This window comes from Gekko japonicus, unplaced genomic scaffold (assembly GCF_001447785.1).
Source record: "Gekko japonicus isolate JY-2015 unplaced genomic scaffold, Gekko_japonicus_V1.1 scaffold32, whole genome shotgun sequence".
Lineage (NCBI taxonomy): Eukaryota > Metazoa > Chordata > Lepidosauria > Squamata > Gekkonidae > Gekko > Gekko japonicus.
Window position 1 is genome coordinate 947,520 of NW_015167527.1, and position 27,396 is coordinate 974,915.

At 44.6% G+C, this 27,396-nt stretch overlaps 1 protein-coding gene across 1 annotated transcript; it reads left to right on the top strand.

Moving 5' to 3' along the window:
• The first annotated feature begins 22,293 nt into the window (after positions 1-22,293).
• Positions 22,294-27,188, top strand: ZFP36L1 (ZFP36 ring finger protein-like 1). Its single transcript, XM_015413289.1, has 2 exons — positions 22,294-22,511; positions 25,338-27,188. The coding sequence occupies exons 1-2, from the start codon at positions 22,455-22,457 to the stop codon at positions 26,289-26,291; spliced, it is 1,011 nt and encodes a 336-aa protein (XP_015268775.1). The 5' UTR covers positions 22,294-22,454; the 3' UTR covers positions 26,292-27,188.
• The last annotated feature ends 208 nt before the right edge of the window (positions 27,189-27,396 follow it).

The following is a 27,396-nucleotide window of genomic DNA, read 5'->3' on the forward strand; positions in this document are numbered from 1 at the left end:
TTTACATTCTCCATCTATTTTGTATCTCTACAATTATTATATTTAAGTGTAGAAACTGAGGGCCAGTTTGCATGACCTCTTCATCACATTCCATGTATGTAGAGAGGTGACTGCTCTGATAAGTACAGACTCCAGACTGCAGATTGCCAAGGTCAGTCCTGTTGGTACATCAATATCCTGCCTTTCTTCCATCAGAAAACTCAAAGCGCCATGCACAGGGTTTTCTGGTGGTGTCTCTTTCAGGTTCTGTGTAGACACATTAACAGTGCCATCCTAAGAGTTCCAATATATCAACAACACATAGCCTGCATTTGGAAAGTCAGCACACTTCACTTTGACTTTCACACGCTGAAATGGCTGAAGATACTGGCTATGACTTGGATCCAAAGAATGATGAGCATAGCTCACCAAAAGGAAGGGAACTTTCCCTCCTTCCCTCCCCTGCTGCACCCACTATGTCCCCCAAAACTGCCACAGGGGGCCAAAGCCACACACACACCCCAGAACAATACTGGGTGCAGTATGAGGATACAGTCGGAAGGGAGAATCAGCTAAAATTGTCCCCTGCAGGTAGAAATGCCCTTTTATTGGCAGAAAAATAAAGTTTGGATCCCAACCTGTGAGTCAAGAATCTTTTGGAAAGCAGGTGTTTTAATGTTACATTCAGTGCTGAAATTTAGAAGTGGGAGTGGGGGGAATCACTGGGAATTTTTGTATAGGTTTGAAAACAACAGAAAGAATAGAGTATATTTCTTTGTAATCCAATACCACTCCCTCTTACATACGAAACAAAGTAGCTTAATTTAAATGAACTCTGACTGAAGAAATGTAACACGGTACCAAGAGCTCAGCTTTCACTTCCTAAAGGAAAAACTGAAGAGAGAAGTGAATTGTTTTGTAATAAAAACTCAGGTTTATAATAGAAGGAGCAGAGCTGCTAGCCACATCCTGAATATGTTGATCATGCTGTTTATAGCTGGTGAAAGTCCCTGTAAAATTAACCTTTTACTGACCTTATCTAAATGCCATTAGCTCTGCAGCACAGACTGGTGTCCTTTCTCCCCCTTTCTTCTCAATTGCTCTTCATCTTCGTCTTCTAAGCCAGAGTGCATTAAATAAAGAAGTCAGTTGTCATATAACTCACACATCACTAACACCTACAGGACACCAGAATATATGGTTACAAATCCATCAGTTTTTAATAAAAGTGCTCCATAGGTCAGAAACAAACCGCAATTTATCAAAGTATTCAGGTTTGGACTTCACAAAAAACTACAGTATCTTTTGAACCAGAAAGCGTCCACTTTCCATTCTGCACAAGCTTTCCCATCAATGCCTTTGTGTGCCAGGAAACATTTCTGTTTCTCATACAGCTATAAAGGAGCCTAGCAAGAAAGCAAAAAAGTGTTCATATTTTGGTTAACTTCTGCAGAAGTTGTTGCTACTCAGATACACTCTTCAGGGTTGTCTCCATTTTCCAAGACACGGGCTTCAGATTCCAGCTGTTTCAAAGCTTGCCACCCATTTGTGCTCTTTTCTTTGCCAGTGGCAATGGGACAACACAAGCTGCAGTCCTCAGGCAGCTCCTGAAAGGTACCTGATGGCTCATCTTAATGACAAGGCCTTTTACAACATCCTTTAAGGCAGGAGCTAGATGTTACGTGCAGATGATTCTTAGCTAATTTGATATCTTAGACAGCACAAGTTTCCCTTCCCTAACTGAGACATATAATCAGACACACCTCATATGTAGTGATGACGAAAGCATCCTCGGCTGAATTTCTGCCCATTATGAAGTCATTAATCACATGGTGGGATGACTATGAGAAAAAAAAATCCTGGTTTCAGGACAGAATTGCCAACAGTAATTTCTACCTAAAACTCCTACAGAATGTTGTTTCCATTTTGTTTTCATTTTTAGGCCAGGCAGTGCACATATGATTTTGGGGTGACATTAAAGAAGGGCATTTGTCTCTCTCTAAGTGCTAAACTGCCCATCTGTGGGAGGGGTCTGACCGCTAACAGTTGCTTCTTTGGCCTGCTGTTTCATCTGGAATCACTTTATGAAAGTTTGATCATCTCCCAATAACTATATTGTCCAACCCAATAAATATCCTGTGAACAATTGTCCATTGTGCGGGCAAAATACTTGAAATTAACTCTGCATTTGAAGGCTTCCAAGCTTTGAGCAAGAACTCTTGTCACTGCTTTTCAACATGTCATAAAAAAAGAGACTAAACAGGTCCAACCTGGCCTATCTTGGTTGTTTGTGAGTCATTCTTGTAGCTCTTATTAGGCTGCTTCAAAAGACTCTAAAATCTAATAATCAGCTACTAAGAAGAAAGTGGAGAGGGGGGGAAAGGCAAACTGTACACAATGCCATACAAAACACTGTTTTCCCAACTCTCACTTACCATGATCTCATTTTGTCCTGGTTATCAATTATACCCATCACTATTTAATTGACTTGATTGAGCTTTAACACAGACCTGCAACATGTTTTTCTACAGGCTTACCAAGCAACTGCTTTCCAGCAAAGAAATATGCACCTCTTGACCAGCTCTTTCCCCAGATTCAAAGTACACCTGACAATTTTTAATTAGTTGGTTTCTAAAATTGCTGAATATGGTTTATACTGTCATATGCTCTCCACTCCCCAAACTGGCTGAATACACTTCAGTTGTACTCAGAGCTGAAATGGTCCTGAGTGAAGAGGAAGTAAAGTTGCTAGATTGCAACTCAGTCATCCTCCCTGCAGGTTGGTGGGTCACAACCCAGAAATACCACCTGTCTCTTTAGCAACTTTACAGCCACCAAAAAGGATGCAGCTGCAGCTTCTCTCCCCCAGGTCCCATGGCTCACTCTCTACTCCTGCCTGCTAGAGAAACTAGGTGGGGGAGGAAGATGGGCAAAAGGGCAATGGGTGGGTGGGCCAGCAGCCACATCCTTCCGTGCCACCTCACAAGGTTGCCAGCTCCAGAGTCGGGGGGGCCTGTTTTGCTATTAAGAACTACTGCACGGATGTAGCTTGCAATGCTGTGATGGGAAAAGGCACACCTCCTTTTTCTGCAGTTCTTATAAGTAAGAACCCCCTCTCAGGGTCTGACCTCGGCCTTCACTCATACAGGCAGCGTCCAGAAGCTTCATTTTGTTCATTACTGCAGTAACTAGAACACAGTAAGTCCTATTATATGAAATATGTGTTCTTATATTACAGCCACACTTTCCCCCCTTTTGATGATAATTTGTATTCTCCTTGAAGAGTGCCTCAACAAACTTACAGAAATTGTTTAGGCCTGAACTCCGAGCCCCACATATAGGCTCTATGCACATCCCTCATGTTAAAGGAAGAGGCTGCTCTGGGTACACAAAAGAATGAAAGGGATGGAGGAGCCCTTGCAAGAAATGAAGTCTGAAAACTGAGAACTTTTTTGTGACAGATTAATCTCTACATCTCCCTATTTTGTACCCCCTAAGAATGATGACATGTCAGCTGCTCACCACTAGACAGACCTTTATAACATTTCAGCTTTAATGTGTACATCATAAAATAGAGGAGCCTGAACTGTTCTCTCTCAAAGTCATCTTGTATAAGGCCAATATTTCATTAACTGATTTGTGTGTTTCACTGAACACAAATAACACAGTATGTAGAGATCTCCATCCTGACCCACCAAACTGAATGCAGACCATAACTATGCCCAGTAGTAGCCCATCAGGCTTATTTATACTGATAAGCCTTCATTTGCTGCTGTCTGCCTAGAGATACAAAAACAGGTGGATTGTCAAGTACCTGGCAGGTCACAAATCTTAATCCTATTTCATTGTTTATTGAATGTCCTGTCTTGTTGGTTGTATTGACTCACTTGGTGTAATCTGACACGAGTCCAAATGAGAATGGCGGACTATAAATAATGTAAATAAATAAATAAATTGTAGGTAGGCTGCATTTGACTTGGTGGGAGATCACAAGTTGTGCAGGCCTGCTATTTCTCTTTACATATTTCCCTTCCTTATTTTTGTTCAATTTATTCCTTCCTTCGTCCTTTGTATGCTTCATCTTTCAAGGCAGATATATGTTAATATAAAAATACATCTTACAAAATAAAAAAAATCAAACTGCTCTCACAAATTTTGCAAAGCTACAAAAAAATGCGAGGTGGAAATACAGTCCACAAGAATGACAGCAATCCAAAACGAAAAGCAGCATTTCTACATAGGTGTAAGATGAGAATATTCATTCTAAGGACATCAATGAAGTGTAGAACATGAAACAATTCCTACGAGAGAGAGAGAGAGAGAGAGAGAGAGAGAGAGAGAGAGAGAGAGAGAGAGAGAGAGACTTGTTATTTGTGTGTTCTGATCATTGCCTATCATCATGGAGTCTATCGTCTTGTATGTTGTGCAGTGTGTCACACCCCTCTTTATTCTTGACTGATCTACCATGACAACAGATAATGATCACTGGACTGTAGGGCTGGGTGGAATCTGAGAGTCATCTGATCCAGTCCTTGCATTGGAGCAGAATCCTCAGTTACAAACAACCTTAACAGACTTGAATTGCTTTCTGTCATTCTGTTGTGATTAACCAAGCTGTGCCATTCCTGAAGCCCATCTCTAGAGCCATAGGTCCTGAAATGTGAGACAGATGTCCCTACAAATCCAATTGCTGGGACGCAGTGTTCCCCCCAAGCTGAGTTAGTATGAGCTAGCTCATAGTTTTTTAGCCTCTGGCTCACACATTTTTGTCTTAGCTCAGGAAGGAGGGCTCCAGAGCAAACGGATTTATGCAGTAGCCAAATCACCTGCTCACAACTTTAGTGCCAGTAGTGATCCCTTGAAAGTGGTTCTATGTTGTACTACAGAGGGGCAGCACAGCACAGCACAATGGTATACACACCAATTTCAAGCATACTGGTTTAATTAGCTTGGAGCCCTCAATTACAATTAGTGTTTTGGGTTCCTTCCACTGTGAAAACACATCACAGAAGTAGCAGCAGGCAGTGGGGCAAGCATGGCATGTCCCTGCTGTGCTCAGTGCTGCTACTGGTCTCCCACCACCTGCTCCTCCTTCCTATCCTCCTCTTCTCCCTAATATCTGCACAAAAGCATAGGTGTGATGGCAATTATGGCACACACACCCTGCATGGCCTTTTCCTCTGCTGAGCCACACTGTTCTGCTGCTACACCATGGGATAGCTGTGAAAGGAAGGAAACCATTTAACGGGCTGAAGAAAAGAGAATGTGGAGTTTAGCTCCACCCATCACCCCAGAGTCCCCGCAGTGACTGTGGGTGGAGCATCTAGATGGACGCTCCACCCACAGCCATCCTGGAATTTCCCCCTGGAGCCCTATTATTTTTAATCTGGCTCAAAGGGGAACAATACAGGAATGAGGATGATTCACACCTGGACTGGGCACAACATTGCCTGCATGCTCCTAAATACTCTTGCCGCTTTCCACTGCCATTGCAGGGGGAAATCCCCATGTGGAGGCAGACTTACTGCAGTTGAACCACCAGACTTCCTCTTTACATACACAGTAAGTAAGAGAACATATTTGTTTAGACATAACCTATATGCATCTGAACAGAACATGCACATAGCTGATGCAGCGCCAGTATTCTGATCTGGGCCGTGATGGATATGAATGATATTCTACTCACTGAGGAAAAGCAACCAAGTAAAGGTTATTGCCAGCTCTTAGCCACCTTTCACTCGGGCAGTCACCCAGCCCCTGTTACAATAACAGGAATTATTATTACATACTCCCATGTTATGCTGCTTAAGTACATGAAGGTTTTTCCCACGCACCGGTAACTTGTCTGGACTATCAATTATTCACTTATGATTCTTTCCCAATCTTCCAGGAGTGATTTTTACAAGCTCTCTTGAAAGTCACAGTTGCTTTTAAGTAAGAGATACAGATGATGCATCTCTTACAAGTTTAAATTATTTCAATGTGGCTTCAACTATTCTCTTGTGTGATGAGCTACAACATAACTACAAGAAGAAAAACAAAAACAATGACCTGGCTGTGTGTCAAATTCTCAAAGCCCTGGCAAGTAGATTAAAATAAAGATTCAGGACCACTGTTGGGCTTACTTTCCCAATATATCCTGACTTTTTCTTTTGCACAAAATGAATGTGTATGAGGCCTAAAGGATGTGCATATTTGCAAAGACGGCATGTACATACAGCTATGGTACCGCATTAGTGGCAACCTCAAGAATTGAAACGGCATAAATAGAGCAGCCTAAGGATATCAGCTTTTGTTTTTTGAAAAAGAATAGAAAAGAATCTAGGCCACTGAAGGCTGCAACCATGGGTATGACAATACCTGGTGAAGTCTCAGAATGCAAAAAGAAGCTTCATCTGAAGCTTTATCGCGTAGTCAGGAGGCAGGGCTGGGGTGCTTTGCATGATTATTCAACCCACCTTTTCACTTCCAAAGCCCGAATAACTCATGCAAAATCAGCAAAAATCTGAAGGTTTTGCTTCATTCATAGTTTATACAGGTTGCAGAATTCAGTTTTTCCCAGCACAGAATCTGGAACTGTTTGTTGTTGTTGTTTTAAAGCACAGTGTATATACAGCCCTAGCATTGTTCCATCATGACCACAAAATGAAAACTCATAAGGAGGAGTAGGAGGATTTGTAGATTTTTCTCTCATGAATCATGATGGTTCAGTTATGGGCATGGGAAACTGCAATCATACTGTTATGTTGCCCTCTGTGCATTCAGTTCATAATGGGGAAAACAGGGCGGCATACCGTGAATTGCCAAAAGTATTTTCCTGATCCGTCTTTTTAAAAATACAGTCCCTGGTTTTAATCTTAGAGACAGAGCACACAGACAATAAATAAATAAATGTTTTTTTAAAAAGTAGCACAGCCCAAGTTCTACACATCTGTAAGTGGTTTCAAAACTGTGTAAATTCGGTTTAATTTGGACAAGATTTCACAAGAGTAGCAAAAGACCTCTCTCTCTGATCTCCCATCTGCTTCACCGCCAAATGTCAAAATCCTGCTCCAAGCCCTGAAGGCATTAGACTATTAAAATATATATCGTCTGAAAATATTTAAACATTGGCAAAACTGCCTTAATTTATTTCAGTTGCTTTCTTGGAAATTGCTGCAACATTCCTGCCGAAGTTTTAGAGAACCACAGCTGCTGGCAGAGAGACCTAGTATGGAAAATTTTAGCGCAAATCGGGCAAAATATTTTTTAGGATAGAATGATCTCTGTGACTATTCAGCCATATGCAGTATTATAAATGTATGTCTCTAGGCTCACATTAGCATCCTCCCACCAGGAGTTCATACTGCGTATCTGGAATCATCCCATTTTATCCTTGCAAAAAAATAGCGTTTTGCCCAAGGCTAACCGGTGAGTTGAATGGGGAACTGAACCCGGATATCCTTGGTTCACAGCAACATCACACTAGCTCCAAGTGTGTCTATAGATGGAAGGAGGCCTCCAGGTTTGATTAAGCTTCTTTGCTGGTGTGCTTCTTTGGATTTCCAAGTTCTTCTCTCCCTCCAAACTTTCTGATCCCACCTTGTGGAGAGGAGATTCTATTGTCATGCTGAGAGTGGACTTTGGACATTCTGGCCAACCATTCCTTTGTTGGGTTGATTACTGATTAATAGAGCAGGGTGATCAGTTGATTTTCATCAATGAGGATGAATGACCAGAAGTTAACTGACCTATCAGAATTTGGAGATTATGATTACTCTCCAGCTGAAAGGAAGGAGGATAACAGGAAAAATAAATCTGAAGTTCTGAACGGGAAAATTGAAACATTTAGCTGGAGTGAGCTAACTAACCTCAGTTGTAGCATTAGAGCCGCCTGCCAGGGTCAGGACCCAGAGGAAGGCAACGTCAAGCCACTGGGGGTCGCCAGAAGTCACCATGACTTCCAGGCACACAAGCACACACACACACACTATATGCAAGGAAAAGAAAAAAAGAGAAAATGGCTGCTTTGGAGGATGGACTGTATGGCATTATATACCCCACTGAGGTCCCTCTCCTCCCGACACCCCCCTCCCCAGACTCCAACCCTCCCCCCAAACCTCCAGGAATTTCCCAACCCCGAGTGGGCAATCCTAAACCACTCCATTCCCACCACCTTATTTTTCGGTACTCTAGTCTTAAATATGCTTCATATAAGACAAAACAGAAGGTGGCACTGGAGGAGCTGAACCCACACTGCAACTTCCTCTATTCAATTTCTTACTTTTTAAATTTCCAAACCTTTTTCTAAAGATGACCTACTTTACATATTACTATGATTATCAAAACAACTTATAAGGCCCCATGAACTTGACAAACAGATCCAAGACAAAACCTTCTTGCCCTGAAGCATTTACTGTTTAAATAAGAGCAAACACAAGATAACACAAAGGGACAGCAACAGCCAGCAGAGCAGGGTGTGGGGATTATTAGAGATTAGGGGAAAGGGTGTGTTCTGGGGAGAGGGGGTGGCAAAGAGATCAAGATAGCAGAGCTGTTTAAAGGCAGAGAGCTGGATTCAGAAGCCTTGTCTGTTTTATGCTGTACAGGGTGGGCGTTTTTAAAAAAGCATCAGCACCTCAGAACCAGGAAAATGCTCTATGATGTTTATTCATACGTATGTACGAACCTGGTAATATATGGTACTTTGTAGTATTCCATAAACAAAAAAAGGCAGATCTCTACACCCAAGGAGAATTTGACAATGGAGAAAATGACATAGGAAGAATATAACAAGGGTAGCAAGAGATGAACAGGAGTATATTTGGTTACATGTACTTACATGTGCTGGCGCTATGGCTGTGGATGAGGATTAATGACAAAAACCAAAGGTTTCGCAGAAGCGGTGAATTCTGAGGAGAAATCTGAAAGAGAGTGAGCACCAGGAACATCCAGTGAAAGAGTTTCAGGCATAACAGCCACCAGAAAGAACACAGGGAGTCCTGGGCAACTAGGGTTGTGGAATTATTGGAGGTTTTGAGGGCAGGGTCAGGGAAGGGCAGGATTTGGGAAGGGTCCTCAGTGGGATACAATGCCATAGAGTCCACCATCCAAAGTCTTTTCTCCAGGGGAAACTGATCTCTCTGGTTTGGAAACCAGTGGTAATTCTGGGAGATCTTCAGGTCCTATTTGGAGGGTGGTAACACTATGGGCCAACCTAGCAGTTCGAAAGCAAGAAATTGCAAGTAAATAAATAGGTACCACTTCAGTGGGAAGGAAACAGCGTTCCGTGCGCCTTGGTGTTTAGTCATGCCGGCCACATGACCACGGAAACATCTTTGGACAGCGCTGGCTCTTCGGCTTTGAAATGGAGATGAGCACTGCAACCCTAGAGTCGGACTCAACTGGCTTTCGAGCAAGGGAACCTTTACCTTTAACACTATGGGCAACTGAGGATGGAATCACTGCAGAAGCAACATTCAAGGATGATGGATGTAAAGTGAGATAAGGGGCAGAAAAATGAGGAGTGATGACAAGATTGAAGTTAAGGACTAGGATGCAGGAGGGAAAGGGTAGGGAAGACAGCGAGAAGATTTGAAGTGGCACGTCACCCTATCTGAGCATCATGAGCAGTGTCAGCAGAAAGCCAGTCGAATACGACTCTAGGGAGCAGTGCTCATCTCCATTTCCAAGCCGAAGAGCCAGCATTGTCTAAAGATGTTTCCGTGGTCATGTGGCCGGCATGACTGAACGCTGAGGCGCACGGAACGCTGTTACCCTCCCACTGAGGCGGTACCTATTTATCTACTTGCAATTTCTCTCTTTTGAACTGCTAGGTTGGCAGGAGCTGGGGACAGAGACGGGAGCTCACTCTTTCACGCGGCACTAGGGTCTCAAAATGCCGAGCAAAATCCATGGCAGTAGAAGCCCAGAGAGAAGATGGTTGAAGTAGTCGAGGGGTAGACCAGGTGGGGGCTGGAAATCTCCTGGAATTGCAACTGGTCTCCAGACTACATAAATCACTGATTTGTTTGTTTATTTATTTAAAACATTTATTCCAGTTCTCCTGGAGAAAATGGCTGCTTTGTGAGGTGGATTGCATGGCATTATACCCTACTAAGGTCCCTCCCCTCTCTAAACCGCACTCTCCCAGGCCACACCCTCCAATCTCTAGGTACTTCTGAAACTGGGATTGGCAACCCAGATGGGGGTGGGGGTGGGGGTGGAGAGAGCACTGTATTTATTGCTTCCCTGCCACATAACCTGAAATGGCTCTCAGAGCAACTTACAAAAGTAAGTAAAAACACAGTCAAAATATTACAAGTTAAAGCCCATTAAAAGTTACAGGGGAGCAGCAAAGCTAAGAAAACGATCACAAGGATAGCTAAAACGGTTTCTTCACTCTCTGAGTGCCTGCTGGAAGCAGAAGGCCTTAACTGCTTTCCAGAAAGTGAGGTCACAGTTAGGCTGACTGGCTGGCCTCCCTGGGAAGGAAGCTTCAGAGCAAGAGCACCCAGAAAAGCTGCCAACCTAACTTCAGAAAAGGAAGGAACTTAGAACAGAGCGTCTCCGGAGGCTCTTACAGTGCAATTCTAAGCAGTTACACCCTTCTAAGCTCATTGACTTCAATGGGGCAAGAAGGCTGTAATTATTGCACTGTTAGTGAACCAGGAAGTATTTTGAACTTCAAGACCATTACAGCAGTCCAACCTGGAGGTTACCAAAACATAAATCACAATGGCCAAATTGTCCCTCTAGAGGAGCAGCCATAGCTGGTGAAACAATTTATGCTGCTAAAAAGGTGTTTCTGGTCACAGTTCCTTATTTGCCAGTATGATGTAGTGGTTTGAGTGCCAAACTAGGATCTGGGATGCCCTGGTTCAAATCTCTACTCTGCCATGGAGGTTTGCTGGGTGACCTTGGGCCAGTCACACACTGCCTACCCTGTCCATCCAAAAGCAATTCCAGAACCAGAAGCATCCTCAAGCTGTGTGCTGATCCTTCAAGGAGAATGGTATCCCATCCAGAACAGGCAAACCACCAGTTCCCAGATCTGTTGGATATCCCACCTTACTGTCTTGGCTGGACTGCACTTTACCTTATTCACCTTCATCCAGTCCATCACTGACTCAAAACATCCATTGGTTTAACTGAAAAGAAGATAGCACTGAGTGCCATCAGCACACTAATGACACCTCATCTCAAGTCTCTTCAAAACATCTCACAGAGGCCCTTGTGAGGAGCCAGTGTGATATACTAGACAGTGTTGGACTAGATCTGAGTTCAGTTCTCCACACAGCCATAAACTCCACTGGATAACTTGAGCTAGTCACTATTGTTCAGCCTAATTTACTTCATGTTGTTTTATGAGGACAAAAGGGAGGGAGAAGCCATTTGGGATTGGCAAACCAGTTTGGTGTAGTGGTTAAGTGCGTGGACTCTAATCTGGGAGAACCGGGTTTGATTCCCCACTTCTTCACTTGCACCTGGCTGGATGACCTTGTGCAAGCCGTAGCTCTGATAAGAGCTGTCCTTGAAAAAGAGCAGTTTCTGTCAGAGCTCTCTCAGCCCCACCTACCTCACAGGGTGTCTGTTGAGGGGAGGGGAAGGGAAAGGAGTTTGTAAGCCACTCTGAGACTCCTTTGGGTAGTGAAGGGCGATGTATAAATCCAATCTTTTCTTCTTTTTCTCTCCTTGTATTTCTTGACTTGAACAACTGTATCCACAAGTGGACACACATCCCAATGAGAAATACTGACTTAGAAGAGACAGAGTTGGGTGCAAGATGTTAGTGCAACCTCTTTTGGCTCCCTGGTTCCAGCACAAAGTTTGAGAAGCATGCTAACTGCTAATTACTGTGGGTTTGGCTTCTTATGACTATAAAAATGAAGCTGGGAAAGTTCACATAGGCATTAAATCAAGGACTTGCTAGCTGGAGGAGCAGGGTGAGAATATATAGTCTTAAAGAAGGGATATAGCAGTGGTGCATGCAGAAAAAGGGAACTGTAGGAATGAACACATGAAGCTGCTACTGGCTCAGTATTGTTTGTTCTGACAGGCAGCAGCTATCTAGGGTCAGGCACAGAAAAATATTTCCTACCACCTGCTACTGAGATCCTAGGGATTGAAGCTTGGACCTGCTGTATGCACAGTATGGGATGTTCTGCTGAGCAGTTTCTCCCCAACAGAGCAGTGGATTCTTAAAATCCAAATAAACCTGGTTCAGAGAGGAAAGGATCTTTCACAACAGGAAATGAATGAGTCTTCGCTGCTAGTTGTGTGTCAAGAGATGTTGAGGACTTTAATGGGGTCCAAGTGAGGGTGACACAGATTTCTTGGAATGCTCTCAGCTTTCTCCTGTGTATCAACCATTAGGGAAATGGTTACTAAAAACAAACCGAGGTGCGTCTTCAGTGTCCTATTTTGCGGAAACACATTAATTGCAGCAACATTTCCACTGGAAACTATACGTTATGCCCTTTAAGTTCAGTTTCTTTACAGGATGGCGTGCCAAAATGACACCTCTGTATTTTCCACAGATATCTTGCTAGCACCACATCCATAAACTGCTTCACAAGTAATGCTGCTATTTTGGTCGTTGCTCAGGAAATTCAATCCTCCAGTTACCCTCATTGCCGACCCACTCTGTAATATCACATAATATTTACACACAGCATCCCAAGCGCTCAAAGAAAACAAACAGAGAGTGCTTCATATGCTTTTGGCCTCTGGTTAGACAACACCAAGGGGGTGCTGCATGTGTCTTTTTAACATGTGTTACGGAGTCTGATCCAGGAGATGAAGTTATGCATAGTATTAAGTTATCTGCCTGGGGCACAAAGAGAGGCTCCATTTGTGCAGTACCAGCTTCTGGGTGAGACATATCCCCAGGGAAATGTGCACCTAACACCCGTTTGGATCATCTCCTGTTGGATCGGAGCAAATACTCTGTAATCCTTACAACAATCCTGTAGGGCAGACTATTGTTGTTGTTGTTGTTGTTGTTAGCAGATTGCAGAAGACGGGTCTGAGAATGAAAACAGTTTGCCTACCACAGGACCTTTTCATGATCTAGTAGCTAGGGTAAGACCTGTACAAGGCACTGTCCATCTTGCGGCTCCTTTTTTTCACCACTCTCCTACTTGCAAATGAGTTTTTGTAATCTTATCTCACCCTAGATACTCTTGTATTATTCACCTGGGTAAAGTCAAGGAGATGAAAGCTCATAATGTTTGTCTGGAACTGCGTCTAAGAAGTTCTGCAATGTCATTAGCTACTCCGGTTTCCTGCTGCCACAATGTGTACAAGCACATGCTCCTTCCTAGAGCTGTTTGCACACCCAGATTCTCACTCTGTACTCCCACCTCTATGCATTTTCTTGCATATCTGCACATCTCCTAGCTCACTAAGCATCTTCTTATATTCTCTTACTTCTGACCAAGACTTGCAGTCTCTTTTGATACAGCTTTGCCTAACAGAGGATGGAGAAAAGTAGCGATTTACAACCTTGGTTCATGCACACCTAGAGATGCTGAGAGGCTAATCTCACCTCTCTGGCAGCCCTGTGCATAACTCTTGGAAGGTGCACAGTAATGTGACATGTAGAAAATGTACAGGAGGCAATTTTTAAAAAAGAAACATTTTAGGGTACATGCTCTGTGGATCCTTGTTTGTATTTGACTTCTCATCCAAAACGTGCCAAGAACTGGTACAAATAAAGGTGGGGGTGGGTGGGAATTAGGCTGCCATGTATGACCCTGTAATGATTCCCTGTTTTAGGTGTGTGTGTGTCTCTTTAAAAGTTTGGTTGCATGGCGGTGGTAAGTAGACTAGAGTGGTTGAGAGAAGCAAGCATGGTATGATTGGTGGTTGACAGAGAGGGGGAGGGGTTTTGAAAGTGAGAATGAGTGGATATGTATGTATGTCAGTTACAGGTTTGACAGTTGATAAGTTCAGTTAGTTAGTTCTGTGTGTGAGGGAAGTGAGTAGCAGAAGGAAGGCTGAGAGAATAGGAAAAATTAAATGAAAGCTTAATTGAAGACAAGTTATAGGAAAGGCTGATGTCCTTGCTCTTCCATATTCAGTTCATGCTCATCATTGCTGTGCGACCCAGCATGATGTTTTATATCTGGACTGCATTCACCATTTTGGTTGATCTGTGATCCTAAGAAAGTGAATTCTTCCACACATTTGACCTCTTCATTGTCAACTGTTATTCTGACATTTTGGCAGCGAGTACTCATGAGCAAGCACTGGACTAACATGCTGAAGAGATTATGATGCTGTTGCTCCCTACACACTTCCAAAGATTGGACAAATATAAGAACTGGCTCCAACCAAAATTTATCTAAATCCATATGCTTTATCTGTTAGTTGCCAGCCAGATATGCCCCCAGAGTTTACCAGACATCCCTTCATTTCTCTCAGTTTCTGCTAATCTAAGGTATACTGTCTTTAAATACAACTGTTTCACTTTTGAATACCATAATAGCCATAGATTAAGCCTTCCATTAATCCTGTTAAAAATCCCATTTTATGGCAATTAGTTCCGTAACTTAATTAGGAGTTGTGCTAATAGTTATTTTGCTTTGTTCTTCTGAATCAGCAGGCAATTAATTTTACTGAGTGACCCACCCAGTGTTTGAAGAAGCGATAATTTTCCTCTGCTCCCTGTCTCCACATCATTCATAATTGTGCAAATTTATGTTAAGCCTCTTGCCCTTACCAGGCTTTTTCCTGAAGTGAAAATGTTCTGACCTCACAAACCTTTCTTCAAAGGGATGATGCTCTAATCCCCTGACCATCTTGTCTTTTTTTTCCTTCTTTTTTCCTAGTTCTGTGATATCCTCTCTGACCCCAGCTGGCAACTCATTTTTATCGAGGGTCAGGTTTTGAACTGCAAAAGAGCTGAAAGGCAGCAGTGTTGGCTCCATCCATTGCCTCACCTCCATGGGAGCCAAGACACAGACAAAGAGTTCTTTAAGAGAGCTGGTGCAGTGTCCTAGCATAATCCTATGCATGTTTATTCAGAAGTAAAGGAGGAACTACACATTAACTCAGAAAACTTGTATTCCTAAACATCAGTCCCAGTCATCCCCTTCTTTCAAACTCAGGGAAAGAAGCCCCCTTAAGAACATAAGAGACGCCAATGTTGGATCAGGCCAAAGGCCCATCCAGTCCAACACTCTGTGTCACACAGTGGCCAGAAATACCAGGTGCCATCAGGAGGTCCAGCAGTGGGGCCAGGACATTAGAAGCCCTCCCACTGTTGACCCCCCCCCAAGCACCAAGAAGACAGAGCATCACTTGCCCCAGAGCCCCTAGCTATACCTTGTGGCTAATAGCCACTGATGGAACTCTGCTCCATATGCTTATCTAATTCCCTCTTGAAGCCGTCCATGCTTGTAGCCACTGCCACCACCACCTCCTGTGGCAGTGAATTCCATGTGTTAATCACTCTTTGGGTGAAGAAGGACTTCCTTTTATCCGTTCTAACCCGACCGCTCAGCAATTTCATGGAGTGCCCACGAGTTCTTGTATTGTGAGAAAGGGAGAAAAGTACCTTTTCCCCTACCTGCTCTATCCCATGCATAATCTTATAAACCTCAATCATGTCACCCCTCAGTCGTCGTCTCTCCAAGCTAAAGAGCCCTAAGCGCTTTAACCTTTCCTCATAGGGAAAGTGTTCCAACCCTTTTATCATTCGAGTTGCCCTTTTCTGCACTTTTTCCAAAGCTATAATATCCTTTTTAAGGTGTGGTGACCAGAACTGCACACAGTATTCCAAATGAGGTCGCACCATTGATTTATATAGCGGCATTATGATATTGGCTGATCTGTTTACAATACCCTTCCTAATAATCCCCAGCATAGCATTGGCCTTCTTTATTGCAGTCACACACTGTCTCGACATTTTCAGTGAGTTATCCACTACAACCATTTGCCATGTTGATGCCCACTTGCCCATCCTTGACAGATCCCTTTGGAGTGCCTCACAATCCCCTTGAAAGAGAGAGACAGCAAGCAGGAGGGAAGAGGACTTCACTGCTCCAACCCTACAATGGTTCCCATGCTTCTTCCCCAACTGCATTTACTTCCAGTTTTGGAACAAGGGTGGAGATAAAAACATTAGACTGTTAGGATTGGGATCTGCATGGAGAATTTGTGGGTGAGCACCCCCTACACCTGTCAATTCTCTTCTTAAAACAGTACACCCCCAAATTAGCATTATGAGGTTGTCCCCGGCCCAAAAGATGCCAGTCTAGCTTCAACCAGGGCCAGGGCTTTTTTGGTCCTGGCCCCAGCCTGGTGGAACATGCTTCCGATTGAGATCAGGGCCCTACGAGACCTGTTAAAGTTTTGCAGGGCCTGTAAAATGGAGCTGTTCAGCCAGGCCTTTGGCTCAGGCAATGGGCATCTACCAGCTGGCCTCCCTATTGCTGCTACATGAAACCATCGCGGCTCAGCGTTGGCCCACTTATTTTTCTGGTTGTAGAAACTAGAATTAAATGTATTGCACTGCCCATTTAAATAGGGTTTTATTATATTATTTGTATTATTTTAGATTGTACTATTTATTGCTGTGAGCCGCCTTGAGTCCGTTCACGGGAAGGGTGGGATATAAATTGAAACAGTAAACAAACAAACATAGGATTGAGAATCCATTAAGGCGCACGTCTCCCCTAAATCTCATGCTCCTCAATAAGCAGAGAATTGCACCCTCTGAGCTTGCTCCATGGTTCAGATGTCACTACAGATGCTATGAAGTCAGCCCGTTGTTCCCACAGCCTCTGAATTATGCACCTGAGAATACTGGCCTAACATATAAAGCTCTTGGCAAGATCAGTAAGCTACTGAACATGGAGCACTTTGAACCCCTCAAATGTCATATGTAAATGGTCAACCCTTTTCTCCAGGGTGAACAAGTAGCGCAAGACCTTGTAGCTGTAGGGCAGGAGAGTTAGAGCACTTTCTGCCAGATTCTCAGCTTGCACCAAAGAAGGTGGCTGATGGGGTGTTAGACACTGCAATCATGCAGGAAGTTAGTAATGGCCATTCTAATAAACATATGGTAACTTAGGAGAATAAGAAACATATGGTAACTTTCAGAAGAAAACAAATACAGGAACACAAGGCCTACCAGAGCCCTTCATACCAGTTCCTCTAGTCTAGCAGAGACAGGAGTAAAACCTGGAGTGGAACTTCTTCAGATTCTAGTATCATGGAACTAACATAAAACATTAAATGGATCATTCAACACAACAAGGGAGGAAGTAATTTGGAACAGCAGGTGTTCTGGAGGCCAAACTGAAACCCCCTGGGGGCCAGGTTGAGCTTCTAGGCTACCAGTTACTAATTCCAGTTTGGTGATAGCCAGGTCTCATGTGGAGTTCCAACAATGCAAGGAAACTAATCCAGTGCTACATGCATAGGCCTGATCAGTGGTCAGGATCAGATTGCTAGTGATCAAGGCAGAAGAGCTTTCTGGGGCTAAAGACTCATCAATTGAGAATCACTCCAATAAATCCTTTTATATTTAAAATGAACATCGACTCTAGTTTGACATTCTTACAGTTTCCAAACAGTCCATATTGCACTGGGCTTTAAGGTGTACAAGCATCACTACCAACACGACATCCCATCCCCCAAGTTTACATTATTGTCAGAAATAAATAGGCTAACAAAAGCCCTGGCTCAAGTCAACCTAACAGTGGACCTGTTATCTGTTCAGGCTTCTTACTTTGAACTCGGCAACCCTTGGGAAGTCCCTGCCATGATGTTTCTAAACTAACAATTAAAGGAGGGCTTTTAATAACACAAAGGCTCCAAGCCAGGGAACAAACATGGGCTACAGATCCTATAAACAACAGGAAGAAAATAACATGCTCCTGTTGTTGCTGCTGCCCTTACATTTGGCAACAGAAGAGCAACCACCCCGACCCCAGTCTAGAACTAAAAGACTGCCTCTTCTGATGCACACTTTGGATGGCTCCCTCTCTTCTTTAAATGGCTGATGGAATATAGAGGAAGAGATTATAAGGATAAAGGCAAGGCAAGGAATCTTAAAGTCCTGTTCCCAAGAGTCAGTGCACATGGTATGAAGATTAAATAAGGTAGTGCTCACCAATGCTCCCTCTAAGCTGTGGAGTCTTGTGAGCAAAAATTCTACTTTGTGAGCTACTGGCATTAAAGTTGTGAGCGAGCGATTTAGCTACTGTATAAATTAGTTTGCTGTGGAGCCATCCTTCCTGAGCTGAGACAAAAATGTGTGAGCCGCAGGCTAAAAAACTGTGAGCTAGCTCACACTAACTCATCTTAGAGGGAACAGTGGTGCTCACATAGGCTGTTTACCAGCATAAGCAGAGCAATGTCAGGGCCAGTTCACACCAATCAGCAAGCCATATACAAGCACCTCACAAACATGAACACACAGATTTGCCTTAATCTGTCTCTACTCCAAGTAATGGCAGCAGTCCAAGAACCACCAACTATCTGGTCTTTTTTAAGTAGAGATACTGGGGATCAAACCTGGGGCACAAACAGTGTTCAGGGCAGCTTGACGTGTCCAAGAAGGTGCTCAACCATGCAGGGACCACCTGCAGAGCTGCTATGGTCTGCCATGGTGGCATTTTTCAAAACCACCACCATATAAAACCATTTATATATGTGTAATAGTTACATTCATAACGGATCATTAGTGTGACTAAAAGATTTTATAAGTTTGTTGTTTTAAGTGTTTTATGAGCTGTGCTTTGATATACTGCTGCAGTTTGGAGCACCGTCCTTACTCCATGTCCTGCTGATATCTTTTCTGGATAATGCAATTGTACCAATCACAATGATAGTGTGGATATTCCTAACACAGAATGCCAGTGGTGCTTGCTTTCTCATGAACAGAACCAAATTGTAAAGATGGAAACCCCACATGTAGGGTTGCCAGCCCGGGGAGGACAGGGACCTCTGTGGAGCCTAATGCCATAAAACCCACCCTCCAAAGCATCCATTTCCCCGCAGGGAATGGATCTCTGTAGTCTGGAGATGATCTGTAATTCCAGAAGATCCCCAGGTCCCACCTGGAGGGGCACCTACCCACATGTTCTGTGGAGGCCACAAGCTAGTGTTAACCAGCAAGACAGAAAAAGGATGTAGTAACTAGGTTGAATTGTTGCTATTCCTCCCTATGCTGAATTTCAGATCTAGACAGCACAACTTGTAGGCCCAGGTCACACGGAGCATTTGCCCCGCTGAAGGCACAGGAGTCCTGCGGAGTATCCGGGCACGATCACACGGGAACATCTGGGAGGCATAGCACTCCCATGGTGAGCCCGTGGCAAGCAGCCGTAAAAAACTAGCACACCGCATGTACTAGCAAACGCTTTGCCACGGGCCACCTATGGAAGGCTCCCGGTGTGATCACGCCATCGCGCGGCTTCCTACCCCCGCCGTCCTCTTTGCTGCTGCGGGCAAGCCACCGCCTAATCGCATAATAGCGCATCAGAATGCAACGGCTACGCGTTTTCCCGCACGTCTGGCCGGGGCCTTGGTTTGTTTTTCTTGGAAGTTTAGCTGCTTTACAAATCACCTTGTGAGTGCAATCTTCAACACACTTATAAAGAAACCAGATTCACTGAAGTCAACTGGGTTTATTTTGTTAGACTCGAGTTGCAAATCTGACAACGAACGTTAGAGTAGGGATTAAAGTGGTTAATTTTAAATAAAGTTTACATTGCAGACAAGTTTGCATTCGAATTAAAGCCGCGGGAACTCTTAAAACACACACCCCGTCACTTGTGAAACGCCCTTCGTCTACGCCGAGGACAGAAGGCGGTTCTTGCAGTTCCGATGACAGGTATGGAGAAGCAGCGCTCTTTATTGGCTAAGTGCTTTCGGATTGTCCTTGCACAAAGGGAGGGGCCATATCCGAGTCTTCTCTTTCCGGCCCGTAACACCCAGTTCCAGCAAATTCCCTTCCGAGGTTTGCCTGGAAAAAACCTAAGTAAAGTTGTGCCCCCTCTCAAGACCAATTCTAGAACTGCACCCCTTCCCCGCCTCCCTTCCCGTTCCCCCTGCCAGTCCCGCGTTCAGTGAAAGAATCCTCCCATCTGAAGGGGTGCTGGCTTCCCGCGTTTTATGTTCTTGCGTAATGCGATCTGGCGTTGATGGGGGGAGCGGAGAGTTATACATTTATTCGGTTTACCAAAAACATCTCAGGAGTGGATGGAGAGAGAACTCGAAGACCATAATGCAAAAAACGCAGAAATTACAAAACATCTTTTTAACTAGTAACACATTTTAAAATTATATTGCGAGTGTGGGTCACTTCCTGCAGCACAATTTCGCCAATTCCCGGGGGGGGGGGGGGAGAGAATAACATTGGGTGTTTGTGGAACAAAGCGAAACAAGTCCGCTCCAAAAGGCAGCGGTGCGCTTTTGAACATGGAGGCAATTGATTTAAATCAAAGCGAGGCAAATGGAAGCCTGGCCAAACTGGAAGGCGTTTTCGGGACGGGAAACGCCAGGCGGACCTCAGCTCCAGCTCTGCCAGAAAAGCCTTCGTCAGTCATCTGAAGGGGGGCGGGAGAGAGAGAGGCGGGTAACCAAGGGTGGCCTAATTGCGTCGCGATGGAAAATGCACTTAAGGCGCGCGGTTTCATAGCAGCGCAGCTCGAGCAGTCTAGAGTGTTGTACCATAAACATCCGAGGGTTTGTGTGGGTGACTCTGCAGTACACCAAGGGCACACGGAAATATAAAGGAAGGAAAGAAACAGTGGTGTTTCCACTTACGCTGTGTCCCACAACTTGAATAGGGGCAGAACAAAATTTGAGTCCACTGGCACCTTTTAGGACCAACTTTGTTCAACGTATAAGGCACAAACGTCTTCAGATGCAGTGAAATGGAAGTGCAACTTTGTTTTGCTGCTTCAGACCAACGCGGCCAAGCGACCTGAATGTATCATAAATAGGGGCAGCAGTGAGGGAACGGATTTAAACTGCAAATGGGAGATGCTGGTGCCTCTCTCTTTGGGAAGTCACGTTCCACTACACGCGTTTCTTCCCTAACTCGACCCCCCTCCCCGCGAAACAAAAGCTCATGGAATCGGCCATTCGCGAAATAATGACAAGGAATGGAATAGGGGGCAAAACCAGGGGAAAGGGGGTATTATCACTGAAGAAAGCTCTAACCACTTGTCGCTTTTGAAGCATGCAAAATGGAGAAAGAAAATACTTCCCTAAAAATCCGGTCGCTTTTGTAGAAATATAATTTACCAGTGTTAGAATAAGTATCTGTATCCACTGGACCTAGTGGAAACGTCAGCATAGTGTCATCCTAAAGCCACTTTCCTGGGAGTAAGCTCTATTGACTACAATGGGACTTACTTCCAAGTAGACATGTTCGGGCTTGGTCCCTAAGTCTGTTTGACAAAAACTGACAAAAAGCCTCCAGAAAGCTAACCATGCAACATTTGTCCAACAGGAAATTTAGCTGAACACCACTCTTTTGCTCGAAATTCAGTTATGAAAAAAAGGGGAATCCCTCTCCACAGGCACACACCGATACACCCTGTACAGTCTAGCTGGACATTCATGCCGATTCGCCAGTCTTACAGACGTGGAAGTAAGTCGTATTAATGTCAATGGAACCTGGGATTGGAGCCGTACAGCCCGAACCTAATAATGCGTATTTAAAAGTCTCACTAAATTCAACTGGGATTACTTCCGAGTAAACGAACAGACCTCGAGTGACTTGGGACCAATATACTCCTTTTTCCTCGGCGTGTTTTTTTTTTTAAATCTTAAAGCTTTTGTTTCTGTTTCCCTCTAAGCAACATAAGGACCAAAGAAGGTTAAATAATAAGGAGGCGGGGAGGGAAAGCAGTATCAGAACTCAGAAGCCTGATTCAATAGACGGGGAAACAGGGCCTTCAAAGCAGTTGCAAAAGTTGATCCCGCCTTTAAGCAAAGAAAGGAAGGAGCGGGGGGGGGGGGGGGCCCAAGATGAATAGTGTCACATGTTGCGTTGAAATCTTGGCAAAGGAGCTTTAGCGCAGCCTCCCCTGCCCTCATTTCCTAATTAGACGTAATTTACACAAACTGTGCCCTCCAAAAAAACTTTTAAAAATAACAGCGCGGCTTGGAATACGTTTTTTAAAAGTTTCTCTTCCCTCGCCTCCTTTCCCCCCCTCCCCCTCCTTGAAAGTTTTTATGGGTTTGACCGCCTGGGTGATTCAGTCTTCGCGTCAATCGTCTCCCTCCTCCTTCTTCCTCATTTAAATGAATTTGGGAGCTCCTCCCACGGGGTAAGGGCTAAAACTTTATAAATTGAGCTTTAAGCAAAGCCCTTCTGGAAAGTGAGAGAAGGGAGAATTGTTGGAGCTGGAGGGGGGGGGCGACGAGAGGATTCCAACCCAGGGAAACTGGAGGCTGTGCCTTACAACACTGTGATTCATTTTAATTTTTATATTGTAATTATTCCACCCCTCTTTTGCTAGTTGAAGATGTCTACAGCCCTCGTGTCTCCAACCATCTTCGACCTGAGTGAACTTTTATGCAAAGTAAGTTTCCCGAATTGTCTTCTAAAACTTTTATTAAAGTCCTCCGCCCCGCGCCCCCCCCCCCCCCCCCCCTCCCGTCCTTCGTCCCGGTTTTTCCTCCATATTCAAGTTAGGAAACTGAAGTGTTTGACTTCTGTTTGTGTTTAAAGTTTGTGGCCCTGCTTAGTCCTTAGAATGGCTTGCCTAAGAAAAAGGTATGGCTTGTTGCCAAGAGTATAGTAAAATGCTGATTCCCCTCTCGTTCGGAATTTTGCTTGGCTTTCTGGTCCCCCCCCCCCTTTGAAACTGTGTGAGTGTCTGCCTCTTGTTTATCCATGTTTCCTATGATGTTTTCAGTGACTTGCCGGGGTTGTGTTCCGTAACTTTCGACACTCAGTCTATCTAACTTAAAAATGCCTCTGCATCTCACCACATCAAACTTAAGGCTTGCAGAATGGTCAGCTCTTTCTCTTCACTGGAACGTTAGCTTCCTCATGTTCTTGCAAGCTGTGTGCTGCCTTGCGGGTTCAGTGTGAAGGAGAAGTGCACGCCCGTAACTAATCCTCCATTTACTTGGACCAAGAAGCAGGTTTAGGGTTGCAGTCGCAAGATTCTTGTGGAGGTCGCCCTGCATCTCTATACATTGCACCAAGACGTTTTTGTTGGTGTTGTGAATGCAAAATGAAAACTAGTTGCGCACACGGATGCGACTTTTCCTGTGTCCTTTGGATAATATTGGCAGCCAGATTCAAGGATTCATTAACACTGACTCTGAAACTGATGGAGTGTACATTCACAGGAAGGCTTATTCCGAGCATTAAACTTTGTTGGTTTTAAGGTGCCACTGGACTCCAACTTTGTTATGTGGCTTCAGACCAACAGGGCTACCCCATCTGAATCTGGAACTCATGGTTGTCTCTAAGGTGCTACTGACTTCGAATCTAACTGTTCTACTGCAGACCAACACGGCTGTCCTCTGAAAATATAACCTAAAAGTACTTTTCTCAGATTAAGCCCCAACGAATTGACACGAGTAGACATGTTTGGGGTTGCTGATCGGTCCTTAATACGAGTTCGAAAAGTTTTTTGTTGGGCGGGGGTTCTTTTGCTTTTTTTGCGCTTCTGGTGACTTGCTGAAGCATACATGCCCAGTTGCCTACACAGGGTGGGGATTGAAGGATAGCTGTTTACATGGCCACGATATTCCACAGGTCGGGTGTGTTGCCACTTCATAAGAACATAAGAACATAAGAGACGCCAATGTTGGATCAGGCCAAAGGCCCATCCAGTCCAACACTCTGTGTCACACAGTGGCCAGAAATACCAGTGCCATCAGGAGGTCCAGCAGTGGGGACAGGACATTAGAAGCCCTTCACATGATCTTCTCTGAATTGAGGGGGTGGGGAGAACTGGAGGTGTATTTTGGTTTGGTGAGGGAGATTCAGGGGTGAGGCTTTTTAAAAATAACGTTTGCAGGAAACCACCCCGCCCCCTCCCGCCCGCTCCAAGTTTTGCGGTGGAAGCGGCTTCTTGTCGCCCGCCCGCCTTATCTTTCTCACCCCCCCTCTTCGTGGCTGCGTTTTTCTTTTTCTCGCGAGCTTATCTTTGTGTAGCCGAAGTCTGCCTACGCATGTTTCCCCCATGTTTATAGCTTGAGTCTGAAGGAAGATGTGGTTGCGAAGAGCTGCTTAATGGTTAGCGCATAACAGGCGGGAGAGGGGGGAGCTAAAATTTCCTCCTCGAAACTTTTGCTTCATTGAAAATAGCTGCTAAATGCCAGTATTGGAGCAGTTCTTTCTGCTATTACAATAGCTGCTGATAAATTCCAAATCAGACTTTGTGTAGACTCTGAACCTCTGACTTCCAGCTCTAGTTCTAAAGGTGTTGAACGTGGACATGTAATGATAATACCTTGAAAAAACCCATATGGAGTACCTATAAAATGTGTGAAACCTTAAGCCTTGCCTCTCTTCTCTGAGCCCTGCCCCCACCGTTTAAAACTGAGGCTACAGCTTCCTTTGCATCCCAAAAAGCTAACTGCAAAGGAATCTTGTGGTTATGGGTGAAGTTTACTGTGGATCACATGAAATACAACTCCTGTACAGGGGGGATGGGCAAGAGGGATGGGGTTAATTTAGATTAGTAATTAGCATGTTTCCCAAAATCTTGCACCTTTTTTCAATGTGTGTGTCTTTTTACCTTGGCTTGGAAAGTTTTCTGAACATCCAAAAAGTGATGCTTATTCATTGGCATTCTTAAAGGTGGTGGCAGTTGAAAGTGTCTGTCTCCTCCTCCTCTGCTCTCTCCCCCTACTTGATTCTTTCCCTCTCTAGGGGCATTTGGTCAGATATGAGTTAAATAACATGCTTGAGAGTTTGGGAAGTAGACTAGGCCCTTGGGAAAGTCACATTGGAAGGGCCTGGTCTGAAATCCAGGATTGGGATGTTGTGGCTCTTAGGAGGGCTCCAGGAGTGGTTAGGTGGGGCACTAAGCTCTTGCCCCTGGAAAAAGGAGCAATGTGTTTCATTGATGAAGAGAACTTAAACGGAGTAAATTAACAGCAAGGCAAAAGGGTGTTGTGTAGTAGCATTGTTTATTGTGTTTTTGGAAGGTATTTTGATAACTGGACATGGAACAGCAGAGGTTTAGATTCAAGCACTCTGCCTTGAGGTGTTTGTGGCCCAAAGGTTCATAACAGGAATTGATTTGGGGTCTAATGTGTTCTGGTAGAAACTTTGGACAGATCTTGAAAGGCAAGAGAGAAGAGGCCAAGTTTAAGCCACAGCTTAGTTAGAAGGTGCTGGAGAGAGCTGGGTTGGTGACTGCTTTCTTGCTTTCTCCCTGCAGAGTAACAAGATGCTGAACTACAACCCTTCAGGTGCTGGAGGGTGTCTGTTGGACAGGAAGGCAGTGGGAACTCCAGCTGGCGGGGGTTTCCCCAGGAGGCATTCTGTCACCTTGCCCAACTCCAAGTTCCACCAGACCCACCTCCTTGGCAGCCTCAAGGGGGAGCCAGCCCCAACACTGGGGCCCAGGGAGAGCCGTTTTCGGGACCGCTCCTTCTCTGAAGGCGGTGAGCGTCTACTGCAGCAGAAGCAGTCTGGTGGACAAGTCAACTCAAGCCGCTACAAGACAGAGCTGTGCCGCCCTTTTGAGGAGAATGGAGCCTGCAAATATGGTGACAAGTGCCAGTTTGCCCATGGCATCCATGAGCTACGGAGCCTGACCCGCCATCCGAAGTATAAGACGGAGCTCTGCCGCACTTTCCACACCATCGGCTTCTGCCCTTATGGGCCCCGCTGTCACTTCATCCACAATGCTGAGGAGCGTCGGGCTGTGGCTGGCAGCCGAGAGCCCGCCATCAACGAAAGACCCCGCCTCCAACACAGCTTCAGCTTTGCTGGCTTTCCAAGTGCTGTGGCTGCCAATGGGCTGCTGGACAGCCCCACTTCAATAACCCCTCCGCCTATCATGAGTGCTGACGACCTTCTGGGCTCTCCCCCTCTGCCTGACTGTTCCAGCAATCCCTTCACCTTCTCCAGCCAGGAGCTGACCAATCTCTTTGCTCCCAGCATGGGGGTGCAGGTGCCTGGTGGGGGCTCTCCCACTGCTTTCCTCCTCAGACCCATGTCAGAGTCGCCCAACATGTTTGACTCTCCCCCAAGCCCTCAGGACTCCCTCTCTGACCAAGAGGGCTACCTGAGCAGCTCTAGCAGCAGCCACAGTGGCTCCGATTCACCCATCTTGGACACGTCAAGACGCCTTCCCATTTTCAGCAGACTCTCTATCTCTGACGAGTAACCTGGTGTTGCTGCCTGGCTTCTTCCCACCTCTCTTTTTCATTGTTAAGCTTGTAATCTCTCTCCTCTTCCCTCATCCTCCCCTTAACATCTCTGGTTTAGATGTTAACACAAAGATAGTCCACTTGCCTAGAGTCCACTCACTGGCTGAAACAATAAGTGCCAAATTACAACTAAGTGATAATCGTTTACAAATGTAGTGCCTTTTTAACATTTTTCACTGTGACTATATTACCTCTCCAGCTGCAGAGGGCACCAGCAGCCTCCATAGAGCTCTGTGCACTTCCAGATGTGCAGGGAATATCCGGAACCAGCAGCTCCCATCACTGGCCATGATGCAGGATTTTCACCCTCTTCCCTTCCTCTGGTCAATATTTTTTTGGTAGACATAAGGGCATGTGGGCACTTGTTAACATCAAACCCTTTATACCTTTTAAAGACTAATCTTGCCTGAATCTGCTCAGGTCAACCAGAAGAACAGCTGAGAATGGACAGTAACTGTAACCTGCATGGGGCTTGGCGACTGGAGGGAAAAGGCAGATGGACAATGAGAGACTTGCTTTTGGTGCTACAAGTTCCCCATGTGTACATTTGACATCTTCAGAAAAAAAGGGGGAGGGGGGTGTCTAACGGTATTCATTCCACACATGCAAGTTCTGTGTAAACAAAGTTCCAGTAGTCATAGCTTTAATGGTTTGCTCTAGAGTACAATAGACCTATCCATAGAGCACTCACGCCAAGCTTTTTTTTTTTTCTGGATTTTTAATTTTGTATAACTTCAGAAATTGGAGAGCACATTTTGCTTGTCACTGCACAACAATATAAAGCTTATTTAACTTATCAAAACGTATTTATTGCTGAAACCTATGCTTTTTTGTTAATTTTGTTCATATTTATCGGGATGATGAATTCATAGAATATATTCTTTTATGTTTAAATTATGATCTTCCATATTAATCTTAAGATTGTGAAGTCTTTTTTCTTTCCCCCCTCCCCCACAGTTTAATATATTATACTACAATGACATTTTTGTAACTTTACACCTTTTGGTTATTTTATTTTTAAAAAATGAAAAATTAATTTAAAAAAATGCAACAGCTGTGTTT

Bases quoted from the DNA above. Each gene is read 5' to 3' on its own strand.
- ZFP36L1 (XM_015413289.1), top strand. From the start codon at position 22,455: ATGTCTACAGCCCTCGTGTCTCCAACCATCTTCGACCTGAGTGAACTT. The intron at 22,512-25,337 runs GTAAGTTTCCCG...TTCTCCCTGCAG, and splicing joins TGAGTGAACTTTTATGCAAA to AGTAACAAGATGCTGAACTA.